Source organism: Coregonus clupeaformis, unplaced genomic scaffold (genome assembly GCF_020615455.1).
Source record: "Coregonus clupeaformis isolate EN_2021a unplaced genomic scaffold, ASM2061545v1 scaf0208, whole genome shotgun sequence".
NCBI lineage: Eukaryota > Metazoa > Chordata > Actinopteri > Salmoniformes > Salmonidae > Coregonus > Coregonus clupeaformis.
In genome coordinates, this window is record NW_025533663.1 from 311,161 (window position 1) to 328,887 (window position 17,727).

Below are 17,727 nucleotides of genomic sequence, written 5' to 3' on the forward strand. Positions count from 1 at the left end.
TGGGTAGTTATTGTAGGTTAGCATTGTTTTCGGCGGTGCCGGGTGTAGCACGAAGCTAGCTAGCTAGCCGTTTTTCGAACAGAGTCAACACAGTAGCCATTGTGTGCTGTACTGTGGCAGCTAAATACAATTTATTTGTGCTAGCTAGCCAACGTTTAATTATTGCTGCGTTATGAAAGGAACTAGACACGGACACGAATTATCTGTTTAGTGTGTTAACACACTATTGGTGGTTTGTTGTGACCAAGTGTTGGTGCTAAACTGTGTGTTATTGGATGCTAGCATGCTAGTTAGCTATGGTGTCATAGTTAGCTAGCTGAATAAAGTGGGTTGAGTCTATTCCTTGAAACATTGAACCGCTGTGGTTCACAACAATTCTGATTTCTAAAGGTGGAAGTTGGGAGAGTTTTTGCTCGGGTGGTTCAGTGAAACAATTATAGTTTCTGAGGTGGAAGTTTTGGTGAGGGAGGCCCTGCTCTCTCCTCTCCCAGATGTTTAGTTCATTTCATTCCGATCTCCTCTGCATTATTGTAGCCATTTGCTACAGCCTGTCAACTATGCCTCTGCCTATCCCTGTTCTCTCCTCTCTGCACAGGCTACACAAACGCCTCACACCGCGTGGCTGCTGCCTCTCTAACCTGGTGGTCCCTGCACGCACCCCACACCTGGAGTTCCAGGTCTCAGGCAGTCTCTGGAACTGCCGTTCTGCTGCCAACAAAGCTGACTTCATCCCAGCCTATGCTAACCTCCAGTCCCTCGACTTCCTGGCGCTGACGGAAACATGGATTACCACTGAAAACACTGCTACTCCTACTGCTCTCTCCTCGTCTGACCATGTGTTCTCGCATACCCGAGAGCATCTGGTCAGAGGGGTGGTGGCACAGGAATCCTCATCTCTCCCAAGTGGACATTCTCAATTTTTCCCCTAACCCATCTGTCTATCTCCTCATTTGAATTCCATGCTGTCACAGTCACTAGCCCATTTAAGCTTAATATCCTTGTCATCTATCGCCCTCCAGGTTCCCTCGGAGAGTTCATCAATGAGCTTGACGCCTTGATAAGTTCCTTTCCTGAGGATGGCTCACCCCTCACAGTTTTGGGGGATTTCAACCTCCCTACGTCCACATTTGACTCATTTCTCTCTGCCTCCTTCTTTCCACTCCTCTCCTCTTTTGACCTCACCCTCTCACCGTCCCCCTACTCACAAGGCAGGCAATACGCTTGACCTCATCTTTACTAGATGCTGCTCTTCTACTAATCTCACTGCAACTCCCCTCCATGTCTCCGATCACTACTTTGTTTCCTTTTCTCTCTCGCTCTCCTCCAACACTACTCACTCTGCCCCTACACAGATGGTAATGCGCCGCCGCAACCTTCGCTCTCTCTCTCCCACTACTCTCTCCTCTTCCATCCTATCATCTCTTCCCTCTGCTCAATCCTTCTCCCTCCAATCTCCTGATTCTGCCTCCTCAACCCTCCTCTCCTCCCTTTCTGCATCCTTTGACTCTCTGTGTCCCCTATCCTCCCGGCCGGCTCGGTCCTCCCCCTCCAGCTCCGTGGCTTGATGACTCATTGCGAGCTCACAGAACAGAGCTCCGGGCAGCGGAGCGGAAATGGAAGAAAACTAAACTCCCTGCCGACCTGGCATCTTTTCACTCCCTCCTCTCTACATTTTCTTCATCTGTTTCTGCTGCTAAGGCCACTTTCTACCACTCTAAATTCCAAGCATCTGCCTCTAACCCTAGGAAGCTCTTTGCCACATTTTCCTCCCTGCTGAATCCCCCCTCCTCTCTCTCTCTGTGGATGACTTCGTCAACCACTTTGAAAAGAAGGTTGACGACATCCGATCCTCGTTTGTTAAGTCTAATGACACTGCTGGTCCTACTCACACTGCCCTACCCTATGCTTTGACTTCTTTCTCCCCTCTCTCTCCAGATAAAATCCTGCGACTTGTGACTGCAGGCTGCCCAACAACCTGCCCGCTTGACCCCATCCCCTCCTCTCTTCTCCAGACCATCTCCGGTGACCTTCTCCCCTACCTCACCTCGCTGATCAACTCATCCTTGACCGCTGGCCATGTCCCTTCCGTCTTCAAGAGAGCGAGAGTTGCACCCCTTCTCAAAAAACCAACACTCGATCCCACTGATGTCAACAACTACAGACCAGTATCCCTTCTTTCTTTTCTTTCCAAAACTATTGAGCGTGCCGTCTTTAGCCAACTCTCTTGCTATCTCTCTCAGAATGACCTTCTTGATCCAAACCAGTCAGGTTTCAGGACTGGTCATTCAACTGAGACTGCTCTTCTCTGTGTCACGGAGGCTCTCCGCACTGCTAAAGCTAACTCTCTCTCCTCTGCTCTTGTCCTTCTAGACCTGTCTGCTGCCTTTGATACTGTGAACCATCAGATCCTCCTCTCCACCCTCTCCGAGCTGGGCATCTCCGGCGCGGCTCACTCCTGGATTGCGTCCTACCTGACCGGTCGCTCCTACCAAGTGGCGTGGCGAGAAGCTGTCTCCGCACCACGTGCTCTCACCACTGGTGTCCCCCAGGGCTCAGTTCTAGGCCCTCTCCTATTCTCCCTATACACCAAGTCACTTGGCTCTGTCATATCCTCACATGGCCTCTCCTATCATTGCTACGCTGACGATACACAACTAATCTTCTCCTTTCCCCCTTCTGATAACCAGGTGGCGAATCGCATCTCTGCATGTCTGGCAGACATATCAGTATGGATGACGGATCACCACCTCAAGCTGAACCCTGGCAAGACGGAGCTGCTCTTCCTCCCGGGGAAGGACTGCCCGTTCCATGATCTCGCCATCACGGTTGACAACTCCGTTGTGTCCTCCTCCCAGAGTGCGAAGAGCCTTGGCGTGACCCTGGACAACACCCTGTGGTTCTCCGCTAACATCAAGGCGGTGACCCGATCCTGCAGGTTCATGCTCTACAACATTCGGAGAGTACGACCCTGCCTTACACAGGAAGCGGCACAGGTCCTAATCCAGGCACTTGTCATCTCCCGTCTGGATTACTGCAACTCGCTGTTGGCTGGCCTCCCTGCCTGTGCCATTAAACCCCTACAACTCATCCAGAATGCCGCAGCCCGTCTGGTGTTCAACCTTCCCAAGTTCTCTCACGTCACCCCCCTCCTCCGCACACTCCACTGGCTTCCAGTTGAAGCTCGCATCCGTTACAAGACCATGGTGCTTGCCTATGGAGCAGTGAGGGGAACGGCACCTCCGTACCTTCGGGCTCTGATCAGTCCCTACACCCAAACGAGGGCATTGCGTTCATCCACCTCTGGCCTGCTGGCTCCCTTCCTCTGCGGAAGCATAGTTCCCGCTCAGCCCAGTCAAAACTGTTCGCTGCTCTGGCACCCCAATGGTGGAACAAGCTCCCTCACGACGCCAGGACAGCGGAGTCACTCACCACCTTCCGGAGACATTTGAAACCCCACCTCTTTAAGGAATACCTGGGATAGGATAAAGTAATCCTTCTACCCCCCCCAAGTGGTTTTCCCACTGGCTATAGGGTGAATGCACCAATTTGTAAGTCGCTCTGGATAAGAGCGTCTGCTAAATGACTAAAATGTAAATGTAAATGTATCGAGTGATATAGGAAGGAGTGTATTGTTGTGTTGTTTGTTCTGTTTTGTTTCGATACAAATCTCACCAGATTGGGTCTGCTAGATAATCAAGATGACTCCCTAAGGATTAGTGGTCTAACTTCCTGATCCTGTGACTCTGCGGTGAAGTTGACAGTGTGATAAGGGGAGTATAAGAAAAAATTCAACAGAATGTGTTGTTATTTTCTTTGACATTTGTCTTAGAAAATTGGTATTAAGAATATTGGTAAAAGTAATAATTTGTCATACAGTCTATGCTTGTCTATTTCTTGAATCAGAAATGAACTGAACTAAACTGTTGTTCTGATCTGTCCTCTCTCTCGAGGTTATGGTGAAGGTGACTAGAAATGGTGTCTTGATGCATGGCAGGGATAATTCAGCAGAGAACGGTGTGGACCTCAAAAAGAAATGGCGTTCAATACCGTCCTGTCCTGCACCACTTCTACCGAGAGACCAGCAACCAATCGAAGCTATCAACTGCTTTTTCTCTCATGCCTTTTCTATCAGGAGTATGTAATGTAACGTTGCTGGTTGGCAAATGGACGAGACATAATAGGCATTGTGGTGAGACATTAGTCTGTCTGGGAAAAATCAGATTATTCCTGAGCCGTCCACTTTGAAGCTATCTTTTTATTTATTTTATTTATTTTATTATACATTTAGCAGACGCTCTTATCCAGAGCGACTTACAGGAGCAATTAGGGTTAAGTGCCTTGCTTAAGGGCACATCGACAGATTTTTCACCTAGTCGGCTCGGGGATTAGAACCAGCGACCTTTCGGTTACTGGCACAACGCTGTTACCCACTAAGCTACCTGCCGCTATCTGAAGAACACAATGAAGAGACGCCAGAAGATTGAGTGCCGGGGGAAGAAAGGGGTTGGTCAACTGTGCCCGTAATTGATTTGGATTGTAATTTGTGGTATCAGGTTGATTGAGGAGGTCAACACACTGCTACATTTATAGTAATTTAGACTAAGAATGCATTGTGATACTGATCTGTAATTATAATCGTAATGAGGGAGTTTATACTAGAATTATGGATAATTATACTGTATGTTAATATAAATGTGCATTCTGCCAGTGTCGATGTGTTGAAGGTTTTAACTTTGAGTGATTGGACCAATGTGAATCACTAAGAATTAATTAATTTGGTTTTGATTATGATTTGGAAACTGACTGATTGATTTGAGTAAGTTGTTAGTATGTTAATAACTATATGAGTGAAGCAATTAATGTATTAGGGATTGATTGTTTTGACTGTTGTTATGCTAATTGTGACATGGGTAGAGAAGTTGTGTGAACTAAAGATGTTGACACTATTCTCAGCATGCCCTGGTGAATGGAGAGGGTGATCCCTGAGAGTGAAACTGATCCTAATCTATTTGACCTACAGTTGAAGTCGGAAGTTTACATACACTTAGGTTGGAGTCATTAAAACTCGTTTTTCAACCACTCCACAAATGTCTTGTTAACAAACTATAGTTTTGGCAAGTCGGTTAGGACATCTACTTTGTGCATGACACAAGTAATTTTTCCAACAATTGTTTACAGACAGATTATTTCACTTATAATTCACTGTATCACAATTCCAGTGGGTCAGAAGTTTACATACACTAAGTTGACTGTGCCTTTAAACAGCTTGGAAAATTCCAGAAAAGGATGTCATGGCTTTAGAAGCTTCTGATAGGCTAATTGACATAATTTGAGTGAATTGGAGGTGTACCTGTGGATGTATTTTAAGGCCTACCTTCAAACTCAGTGTCTCTTTGCTTGACATCATCGGAAAATCAAAAGAAATCAGCCAAAAAAAATGGTAGACCTCCACAAGTCTGGTTCATCCTTGGGGGCAATTTCCAAACGCCTGAAGGTACCACGTTCATCTGTACAAACAATAGTACGCAAGTATAAACACCATGGGACCATGCAGCCGTCATACCGCTCAGGAAGGAGACGCGTTCTGTCTCCTAGAGATGAACGTACTTTGGTGGGAAAAGTGCAAATCAATCCCAGAACAACAGCAAAGGACCTTGTGAAGATGCTGGAGGAAACAGGTACAAAAGTATCTCTATCCACAGTAAAATGAGTCCTATATCGACATAACCTGAAAGGCCGCTGAGCAAGGAAGAAGCCATTGCTCCAAAACTGCCATAAAAAAGCCAGACTACAGTTTGCAACTGCACATGGGGACAAAGATCGTACTTTTTGGAGAAATGTCCTCTGGTCTGATTAAACAAAAATAGAACTGTTTGGCAAAAATGACCATCGTTATGTTTGGAGGAAAAGGGGGTGGCTTGCAAGCTGAAGAACACCATCCCAACCGTGAAGCACGGGGGTGGCAGCATCATGCTGTGGGGGTGCTTTGCTGCAGGAGGGACTGGTGCACTTCACAAAATAGATGGCATCATGAGGAAGGAAAATTATGTGGATATATTGAAGCAATATCTCAAGACATCAGTCAGGAAGTTAAAGCTTGGTCGCAAATGGGTCTTCCAAATGGACAATGACCCCAAGCATACTTCCAAAGTTGTGGCAAAATGGCTTAAGGACAACAAAGTCTAGGTATTGGAGTGGCCATCACAAAGCCCTGACCTCAATCCTATAGAAAATGTGTGGGCAGAACTGAAAAAGTGTGTGCGAGAAAGGAGGCCTACAAACCTGACTCAGTTACACCAGCTCTGTCAGGAGGAATGGGCCAAAATTCACCCAACTTATTGTGGGAAGCTTGTGGAAGGCTACCCGAAACGTTTGACCCAAGTTAAACAATTTAAAGGCAATGCTACCAAATACTAATTGAGTGTATGTAAACTTCTGACCCACTGGGAATGTGATGAAATAAATAAAAGCTGAAATAAATAATTCTCTCTACTATTATTCTGACATTTCACATTCTTAAAATAAAGTGGTGATCCTAACTGACCTAAGACAGGGAATTTTTACTAGGATTAAATGTCAGGAATTGTGAAAAACTGAGTTTAAATGTATTTGGCTAAGGTGCATGTAAACTTCCGACTTCAACTGTATATCCATTACCAAATTAAATTTTTGATGATAATGTTAATACTGGGTCATGTTCATTAGGCACCAACCGGAATACATTTTACTTAAACTGGGAATCACTACCTTGATTTGTCCAACAAGATATGCTAATTTTAGTTTCTACAGATGGTGTTATGGAAATAGTTATTGACCAATGGGAGGGTGCTCAGTATCAACATAATGATTTTGCTTCGTACTGATAAAATGTACTCCGACTTAGATTGCTGAGAATTTCTTAACGATATTTTAATGTGTATATCATTTACAATTAAGTATATTTTATGTTGAGGTAAACAATTCAATGACCCAACGGATGGCAATTTACAATGGTAATATACTATTTTTTTCCGATATGTTTGAGTTAGGCGTTTTTTTGATGTTTTATTTTTATTAATGTTTTTTTTCAAGTTGTAATTATCTTTTAAGTTGAGACTAAGTCTCAAAATGGGGGAATGTCGTAGAATTACAACATTATGTCAATCACATTACTTTTAAATTAGAATGTATTCCTATATTAGTACAGTCTTGTTCTTCTGAGAGGTGACATAGTAGGGTTTATATACAGTGGGGGAAAAGGTATTTAGTCAGCCACCAATTGTGCAAGTTCTCCCACTTAAAAAGATGAGAGAGGCCTGTAATTTTCATCATAGGTACACGTCAACTATGACAGACAAAATGAGAAAAAAAAAATCCAGTAAATCACATTGTAGGATTTTTAATGAATTTATTTGCAAATTATGGTGGAAAATAAGTATTTGGTCACCTACAAACAAGCAAGATTTCTGGCTCTCACAGACCTGTAACTTCTTCTTTAAGAGGCTCCTCTGTCCTCCACTCGTTACCTGTATTAATGGCACCTGTTTGAACTTGTTATCAGTATAAAAGACACCTGTCCACAACCTCAAACAGTCACACTCCAAACTCCACTATGGCCAAGACCAAAGAGCTGTCAAAGGACACCAGAAACAAAATTGTAGACCTGCACCAGGCTGGGAAGACTGAATCTGCAATAGGTAAGCAGCTTGGTTTGAAGAAATCAACTGTGGGAGCAATTATTATGAAATGGAAGACATACAAGACCACTGATAATCTCCCTCGATCTGGGGCTCCACGCAAGATCTCACCCCGTGGGGTCAAAATGATCACAAGAACAGTGAGCAAAAATCCCAGAACCACACGGGGGGACCTAGTGAATGACCTGCAGAGAGCTGGGACCAAAGTAACAAAGCCTACCATCAGTAACACACTACGCCGCCAGGGACTCAAATCCTGCAGTGCAAGACGTGTCCCCCTGCTTAAGCCAGTACATGTCCAGGCCCGTCTGAAGTTTGCTAGAGTGCATTTGGATGATCCAGAAGAGGATTGGGAGAATGTCATATGGTCAGATGAAACCAAAATATAACTTTTTGGTAAAAACTCAACTCGTCGTGTTTGGAGGACAAAGAATGCTGAGTTGCATCCAAAGAACACCATACCTACTGTGAAGCATGGGGGTGGAAACATCATGCTTTGGGGCTGTTTTTCTGCAAAGGGACCAGGACGACTGATCCGTGTAAAGGAAAGAATGAATGGGGCCATGTATTGTGAGATTTTGAGTGAAAACCTCCTTCCATCAGCAAGGGCATTGAAGATGAAACGTGGCTGGGTCTTTCAGCATGACAATGATCCCAAATACACCGCCTGGGCAACGAAGGAGTGGCTTTGTAAGAAGCATTTCAAGGTCCTGGAGTGGCCTAGCCAGTCTCCAGATCTCAACCCCATAGAAAATCTTTGGAGGGAGTTGAAAGTCTGTGTTGCCCAGTGACAGCCCCAAAACATCACTGCTCTAGAGGAGATCTGCATGGAGGAATGGGCCAAAATACCAGCAACAGTGTGTGAAAACCTTGTGAAGACTTACAGAAAACGTTTGACCTGTGTCATTGCCAACAAAGGGTATACAACAAAGTATTGAGAAACTTTTGTTATTGACCAAATACTTATTTTCCACCATAATTTGCAAATAAATTCATTAAAAATCCTACAATGTGATTTTCTGGATTTTTTTCCCTCATTTGTCTGTCATAGTTGACGTGTACCTATGATGAAAATTACAGGCTTCTCTCATCTTTTTAAGTGGGAGAACTTGCACAATTGGTGGCTGACTAAATACTTTTTTCCCCCACTGTAGCTGTCACGTGTCTGTGTGGAACTGGGATGAGCCTCTGAGATTGAACTCTGACAGTCAATTTATGATGGCTTGGTGATAAGATAACATTCCATTCCATGATTAGTGTCTGTGTGCCGGTCTGTCGGTGCCAGGGAGACCCAATCTCCAGTTGATTTATCCCATATGGCAGATGAATACTGGACTCCATAATTCTGAGTAAAGGGCTTAGTATCCTATGTTGCATTAGTATTTTTGTATAAACAAGCAGTAAATGAACTAGAGACAGATATTTGGCGGCATGTAAATCTTGATGTCTGTTGCATGAGAGCACATTGGACCTTTGTATAATTTCACGTATCTGTTTTTTCGTCACAAGGACTCAGAAAGACTATACAGAGTTGTAACCGAATCCTAGTTTATTTGGGCTTTTAACTCGACACCATTGGGTGACCTTTAACGCTCCATTACTGCAGTAATTAATAAAGTTCAATCGTTTTGAGGAAATCTAAAAGTCTCTCCTTCGATTAGAATAATTACCACGACATAACCTAGTAGGTTCACATTAACTAGCTTAGTGGTTCATTGTTGCCCATGCGAGGACGTCAGGCTAGCTAGCTAACTTAGTGGTTCATTCCGGTAATTTTGCCGTTATTATGTGCCAAATGTTCAGACAACAAATGTATTTATTTTTGTGGGATTTCTTGGTCATTTGTGTCCGGCACGAAGCTCGCGTTAGCAAACTTGCAACGTTGTATAAATTATTCTGGGCCCTCAGAGTTTCCCAGTGAGCCGGGGAAAGACACAGCTGTAGGCTATTTGCGCAAGGGATAAGAAGTAATCAGGTATTTTATGACGTTTCCACTGGATCAGAGCATTACATTTTTCCCTTTCATGCCAAGTGGTTATCGAAAGGGAGAGAGCTGGAAATATGTTTCAATTGAGGAATTTTGAGGAACTATCGTCATTCTCAATAGATTAAAAAAAAAACAGACTTTGTTTACGTGCTGTTTGAGGTGAAGAAAAAATGACTTTGAGAAGCTCCACAGCTCATTAGTGGTGGTGAGTTAAGGCCTACATTTGCGTGCAGGCCAGGTAACCTAGGCCTACTTCTATATGCATAATCAGGTGCGCGTCCTTACTCAACATTGACAGAAGCACTCCACACAAAAGACAATTAATAAATGGACAAAACTCGTAAAACGGAATGAAATAAATCAAAACTTGTTTCTCACAAGTGTAGCATAGGTTGTAAGCTTTGCAAACAACGTGTCCACTCCGACAACGAGAACGGTAAACGTAATAATAATATATTGAATGCATTAACAGAAAATGACCTTAACCAAACAAACATTGTAGATTAGAAATGATGCGAATTAAAGGAAATGTAGGCTACAACTGGTGATATATGTAATGGGGAATTGATGGACACTAACAATCAAAAGGACAAAAAGTGAGTTGTTTTGCCACATTTTTTGCAGTATTACTTTAGTGCCTTGTTGCAAACAAAATGCGTGTTTTGGAATATTTCACTCTGTCAATTAGGTTAGTATTGTGGAGTAACTACAATGTTGTTGATCCATCCTCAGTTTCAGCCATTAAACTCGAACTGTTTTAAAGTAACCATTGGCCTCATGGTGAAATCCCTGAGCGGTTTCCTTCCTCTCCGGCAACTGAGTTTGGAATCTTTGTAGTGACTGGGTGTATTGATACACCATCCAACATGTGATTAATAACTTCAACATGCTCAAAGAGATTTTCAAAAATTTTTTACCCATCTACCAATAGGTGCCCTTCTTTGAGAGGCATTGGAAAACCTCCCTGGTCTTTGTGGTTGAATTTTTGTTTGAAATTCCCTGCTCGACTGAGGGACCTTACAAAGATCTGTATGTGTGGGGTACATGTTCAATACTATTATTGCACACAGATGCAATAATATGCAACTTATGTGACTTGTTAAGCACATTTTTACTCCTGAACTTATTTAGGCTTGTCATAACAAAGGGGTTGAATACTTATTGACTCAAAACATTACAGCTTTTCATTTTTAATTAATCTGTACAGATTTCAAAAAACATAATTACACTTTGACATTATGGGGTATTGTGTGTAGGTCAGCGACCAAAAATCTTAATTTTAATCAATTTTAAAATTCAGTCTAACACAACAAAATGTGGAAAAAGTCAACTGGTGTGAATACTTTTCTGAAGGCACCGAAAAGCACGGCCAGTCACACACAGCAAAAGAATAAAGCATCTCATTCACTCTGACCTAATAAGCCAGCAGGCCCCAATCATGACAACAGAAATCATGATTGGATCTTTTTTTATCTTCAACGTTAACCCTTTCCTTTCCAACAAACTGAAGACATTAAATCAGAATATCATTCAAAATAATAAAATAATCAGAAAACCATTGAAATGTAATTGAAAAGATTGACATTAAATAGAAATTAAAAACTAAGTGTATATTTTAAAAATACTACAATTATTTGATCAATTTTTAGGCCTTCTCTTACGGTTCCCCACTGATATAGTCAAGTTATCGTCGTGTATTTATTCCTTGTGTTATCATTTTTCAGTTTTTCTCTCTGCATTGTTTGGAAGGGCCCATAAGGAAGCATTTCACCGTTAGTCTACACCTGTTGTTTACAAAGCATGTGACAAATAAGATTTGATTGATTGATTGATTGATAGATTTATTGATTGATTATAGGCAGCATGCATGTTTCGCTTGAAAAAAGCCAATACAAAATATCAAAACATTCTGCCCACTCCTCTATAGAAATGTGATCAGATTTGCCATTGCTGTTCTTTATAGAAACTGCCACGGTGTAATTCCAATAGTTCCTAATCATACAGCAAATAAAGGGTCTTATTGTCACCGCCAAGTTGATAAATAACCATATTTTTTTTATGTACGTATTCTTTTCAGAAATAGCGCACGCAGATATTTAGTGTGAAATTTACGCAACAGTTATAAATGAGGCCCTTGGAGTTTACTAAACAGCCCTTGGATTGGAACCGGTGCTATGGAGTTGACTAAACAGCCCTTGGATTGGAACCGGTGCTATGGTCAGATTACATAAAAATAGAGCTCTTTGGCCATCCACACCAGTGGTGGGTTTGGCCTCAAAAGAAGTATGTGATAAAACATCTCATAAAACATTTTAGAAAAAGGTTCAGGGCCGTTATCCTCGCAACGGGAGGGTGCCGGAGTATTAAAAACCCTGGTGCCAATAACTTTGACCCCTATATTTTTTAGAGAAAAAATATTACTTGTTAAAGAAAATCTCTTTCTCTGAACAATTGTATTAGTATAAAATAATATAATTTTCCAACGTTTTTTTTGTATACAATGCAGCTCAATATTTGTATAATCTATTTTATACACTCTTTATCAAGGTTGCCAATCATTTCTGTCATGACTCTTGTTGGAGCAGGGGGCTGCTACACTGGGCGCCCCTGGAAGCAGTTGTAAAGTGCCTTGCTCAAGGACACAATGGCAGGCAATGTGGCATCTAGGATTTGATACCAGCAACCCTCCAGTTTCCAGCTCACTTCCCGCCAGATTTTTACTGTCACACCCAGGATTCAAACTGGCAATCGTCCAGTTGCTGGCTCGCCTCTCTAACCGTTAGGCTACCTGCCAACCCCGCTAACATTGTTGCCGCCCTGGAAACATTTATACAGCTTACTTTGGTTCTGTTATTACAGGTGCATCCATAGACCAGTCACTCTTCATGGACAGACAGCTGGGTACAGGGGAGACTGGTCTCTCTGGTCGGAACAAGAGAGGATCATCCATAGACCTGTCACTCTTCATGGACAGACAGCTGGGTACAGGGGAGACTGGTCTCTCTGGCCGGAACAAGAGAGGATCATCCATAGACCAGTCACTCTTCATGGACAGACAGCTGGGTACAGGGGAGACTGGTCTCTCTGGCCGGAACAAGAGAGGATCATCCATAGACCAGTCACTCTTCATGGACAGACAGCTGGGTACAGGGGAGACTGGTCTCTCCTGATGGGACCTGTTAGATAAACACATACCAGAACACTCAGGCCAACAGGGGTGTAGAATACTGAGTCTGTGCTTCTATAGCTGAACTATCAATGGAGGAACTAGTTCAGTGGGAAAGTCTCAGGAGGAGTATCAATTAACCAGTCAATTCATGTTCTGACCTGTGTTCAGTAGAAATGTCTTGGTCTCTGAAGTTGTAAGGTGGATCCATAGACATGGCACAACAGAGACTTTAATTTAATGATTATAATATGAATATAAACAAGTTATTAAAGAATAGCGTCATTCAATAAAGTTAGACACATTAACAATGTAACTTGTTGCAGCAAGGCATTTTGGGAAAGTAGCATTTTAAAGTCTCTTTTGCACTCACCTTTCAGCTTCACTTACAGCGCCATTGTCCTCAAAGATACATCTTTTTGCGTCAGCGCCCTCATTCACCCCGGAGAGACTCATTTTAGAGGCAGTGCTGTTTTACTGTGGAAAAGTAAAAGTACAGATTCCAAAACAGAAATAACATCTATTCAAAGTCAGATATCTGAACGTCACCTCTAGCACAATGCTGTTTTCTTTTTTTTTTTAACTTAATATTGAAGTAAAATAAGTTTTGTTGTAAGTGTAAGGTCATAAATACTTGATTAACCTTAAACACACCATCCACAACCTGGTTTCCAAACCAGGGAGGAAGTTCCTCAAAAGGAAAGTGTCACCAGGGAGGAAGTTCCTCAAAAGGAAAGTGTCACCAGGGAGGAAGTTCCTCAAAAGGAAAGTGTCACCAGGGAGGAAGTTCCTCAAAAGGAAAGTGTCACTTTGATATCTCTCAAGCCATATCGGAGAAAGTTGAAGGTAACGGGAATGTGACTGGAGTGGTGGAAGCTAGGCACAACACCTAAACCGGTTACAAACACTTCGGATTATTTACAACAACAAATATTAAAGAATTATTATTATTCACGCAAACAAAGTGAATTCACATCAGTTGTTTAAAAATCTATTTAAATACGTATAACATTTGCCTCACTGCCTGTAAATATAATGATATTTCTATGGCTACACTGTTAACATGTATAAATATACTATACTGCACCTACTGTCTACCTTCATCCTGAAATTCACCTAAAAGCTGACAGACTATATTTGCCCGGATAAAATAAAGTCTAGAGAGGGTCATGAAGAATAAACTAGGAAACACATATCCACAGAACGCTTGGGAGCTGTAGAATAGTGGACTGGTCCATATCTGTGATTTACTGAAATGGCACAGCACAGGCTCAAATACATCATCATAATAATAATTTTGTCATGTAATAATGTATATATCCAATGGAGGGCAATATATAATGCTTTTCAACCCTTCTAATCCTTTACAAATATTCTTTCAAACAGAGGGTTCATGATTTTATATCAAGGCTTATTTGTCTTATACTGTTCAAATGTATTATGAAGTTACGAGTAATTATTCAATTCAAATGTCACATTTTGAGGCACTAGTTCCATGAATTTCACTGTAGTGTCAGCCCTCTCTGCCGACACGGTCACAACACTCACAGGTCCCAGACACTTCGTTTGGTACAGCTTGTGTCCATATAAGACAAACACACGCACATTTATTGATAACGTTTTTTTGTATTTGACCTTTTAATAGGTCTGGGAGGCTGATGTCCTAGAAAAGAAATACATATTTTTGGATTCTCCCCGGGAACAGATGAGTTAAACGGTATCTTCCAGTTCACTCTACCTCACACGGAACTCCGTGTATAGCGGTTGACATGACGACACCCTCTCTGAGCCAATAAATACTTAGCATGGACTGTTATCACACTGTCATGTAATACTGTATATATCCACTGGAGGGCAATATCGCGATCATCGTACAGTAGTATAAACGCACAGCATTTGAATCACAGCAACCAGTCATACTTGGTTTAAACAGCCTCTAGCCTGCCGATTCATTTTTTTTTGTCAGCTCAAGAGTTTTTAAAGGGAAAGTGTTACATTCAATAGATTTGTCATAACAGTTGTTCCAACGGATATCACAATAGTTGAGCGGTAAGTACATATTTTGGTACAAACCTGTGTCGTGAAGCCTACACCCTCATTGAATGTGATTGGGCAACTATTTACATCACATGACAGGTGATCTTCTAAGGCCACAAGTCAACCTTATCCATGAAAATGTTTGACTTTGATGAGCACAAGTTGGTTCTGCTGTAAATTAAACTGAAAATGTTAATTGTCGTCCGTTGTTCAACCTGAGTGTATATTTCAATAACCAGGTTATTATTGAAAAAATATATCATAATAATAAAATATTACTTGTTAAATTATTATTGAATGACTTACCTGACTAAATACAACGTAGATTGCTGAAAAGGGACAAGACGGAATCAGTTTCCTACTAACTTGCACAATAAGAGAACAGAGCATACTTCCTGAGCGCCGTCTAACCAGTACAAGCAGTTGTGTTGTGACTTACAGTCATGTGGTGTCATGCCCATTGAACTGGGGGAGGGGGAGGGGCAGGGGGAGGGGGCAGGGGGAGGGGAGGGGAGGGGGGGGGAGGGGCAGGGGAGGGGAGGGGCAGGGGAGGGGAGGGGCAGGGAGGGGAGGGGGAGGGGAGGGGAGGGGCAGGGGGAGGGGAGGGAGCCAAGAGCTGTCAATCATTAGCATGTTCTGTCACAGACAGGGATTCTGAACACTCCAGCACAGAGATCCTATTCAATTATTTACAATGTGTAATTCTATGCCTTTCAGTTTAATAAAAACCCTGCAGTGTTACTATGGTAGAATTAGAGTAATTATATTCATTATATTTCTATGGTTACTATTATGACTGAGGCATCAGATAAAAACTCAGTGGAGTCAGAATCCTGAAAAAGCTTGTTGTATTTACAGCAGCAGATACTGTACACGACTACAGCACTTATCATGACAGACAGGATATAGAATTAACCTTTACAGAGGGACCACACACACACACACACACACACACACACACACACACACACACGGAAATGGCACAAGATAACGGAGGAATAGGGGCAGGACCTGGTTGGGGCAGCATGGGGGCAGGACCTGGTTGGGGCAGTATGGGGACAGGCCCTGTTTGGGGCAGCATGGGGACAGGCCCTGTTTGGGGCAGCATGGGGGCAGGACCTGGTTGGGGCAGCATGGGGACAGGCCCTGGTTGGGGCAGCATGGGGACAGGCCCTGGTTGGGGCAGCATGGGGACAGGCCCTGGTTGGGGCAGCATGGGGACAGGCTCTGGTTGGGGCAGCATGGGGACAGGTCCTGGTTGGGGCAGCATGGGGACAGGTCCTGGTTGGGGCAGCATGGGGACAGGCCCTGTTTGGGGCAGCATGGGGACAGGCCCTGTTTGGGGCAGCATGGGGACAGGTCCTGGTTGGGGCAGCATGGGGACAGGTCCTGTTTGGGGCAGCATGGGGACAGGTCCTGTTTGGGGCAGCATGGGGACAGGCCCTGGTTGGGGCAGCATGGGGACAGGCCCTGTTTGGGGCAGCATGGGGACAGGTCCTGGTTGGGGCAGCATGGGGAGAGGCCCTGGTTGGGGCAGCATGGGGACAGGTCCTGGTTGGGGCAGCATGGGGACAGGCCCTGGTTGGGGCAGCATGGGGACAGGTCATGGTTGGGGCAGCATGGGGACAGGCCCTGTTTGGGGCAGCATGGGGACAGGCCCTGGTTGGGGCAGCATGGGGAAACGTCACCTCTTCCACTCTGAATTAGGGTAACATTTATTAACATTTATTTAACAATCCCTTGAAAACGGCACACAGTTGTCAATGGTTTTAGCGGAGCGGTGGGTCTTCTTGCCCGAACGCTCTACACCTTAGTCACAATCTATTTAAAACAACCAAGACACTGAGTGCACAAAACATTAGGAACACCTTCCTAATATCGAGTTGCACCTCCCCTTGTGCCCTCACAACAGCCTCAATTCGTCAGGGGCATGGACTGTACAAGGTGTCAAAAGCGTTCCACAGGGATGCTGGCCCATGTTGACTACAATGCTTCCCACTGATGTGTGAAGTTGGTTGGATGTCCTTTGGGTGGGTGGGACCATTCTTGATAAACACGGGAAACTGTTGAGCGTGAAAAACCCAGCAGCGTTGCAGTTCTTGACACACTCAAACCGGTGCGCCTGGCACCTACTGCCACACCCCGTTCAAAGACACGTACATCTTTTGTCTTGCCCATTCACCCTCTGAATGGCACACATACACTCCTTATCTGAATTGTCTCAAGACTTAAAAATCCTTAATCTACACTGATTGAAGTGGATTTAACAGGTGACATCAATAAGGGATCATAGCTTTCACCTGGATTTACCTGGTCAGCCTATGTCATGGAAAGAGCATGGTTTGTACATTCCTAATGTTTTGTACACTCAGTGTAATGCACTGTATAATTCAATGGCATGAGTCTGTTTGTTTGGTTACCAAGGCAACTACCTGTAGCTATCTAGTAAACTTGCTAGCTACTTCAGTGGATGTTGAACACATTTCTAGCAGCAAATGTGTTACTTCCCCTCGTTGATTAGCCCTTCCATAGTATTAGCCCCTCGTTGATTAGTCCTTACATATTGCAACAGGTATTAATTAGCCCCTCGTTGATTAGCCCTTACATATTGCAACAGGTATTCATATATTAAAGTCTCAATGCTATTCATATTCTCGCCTCTACAAAACATACATTATTGTTTTTAAACAGAATTCCATTTCCGATTCTAAATGAATGCTTGAAAATACTTCAAAAACGCTTACAAAATATGTATATTTCTCTTTAATAGATTATTCAAATGTAACTGGGCCAATATCAGTAATAAATAAATAAACTTGATTTTGAAATAAATAAGAATTTCCAAGAAAAGTTATTCTTGT

At 43.2% G+C, this 17,727-nt stretch overlaps 1 protein-coding gene across 1 annotated transcript in view; it reads right to left on the bottom strand.

Annotated features, from left to right (window-relative positions):
- Positions 1–16,460, bottom strand: part of LOC121541369 (NLR family CARD domain-containing protein 3) — a 32,309-nt gene extending 15,849 nt beyond the window's left edge. Inside the window, exon 1 of the mRNA XM_041850348.1 lies at positions 15,878–16,460. Within this exon, the coding sequence (XP_041706282.1) occupies positions 15,878–16,460 (583 nt within the window). The remainder of the gene's footprint in view (positions 1–15,877) is intronic.
- Between the last annotated feature and the right edge of the window lie 1,267 nt (positions 16,461–17,727).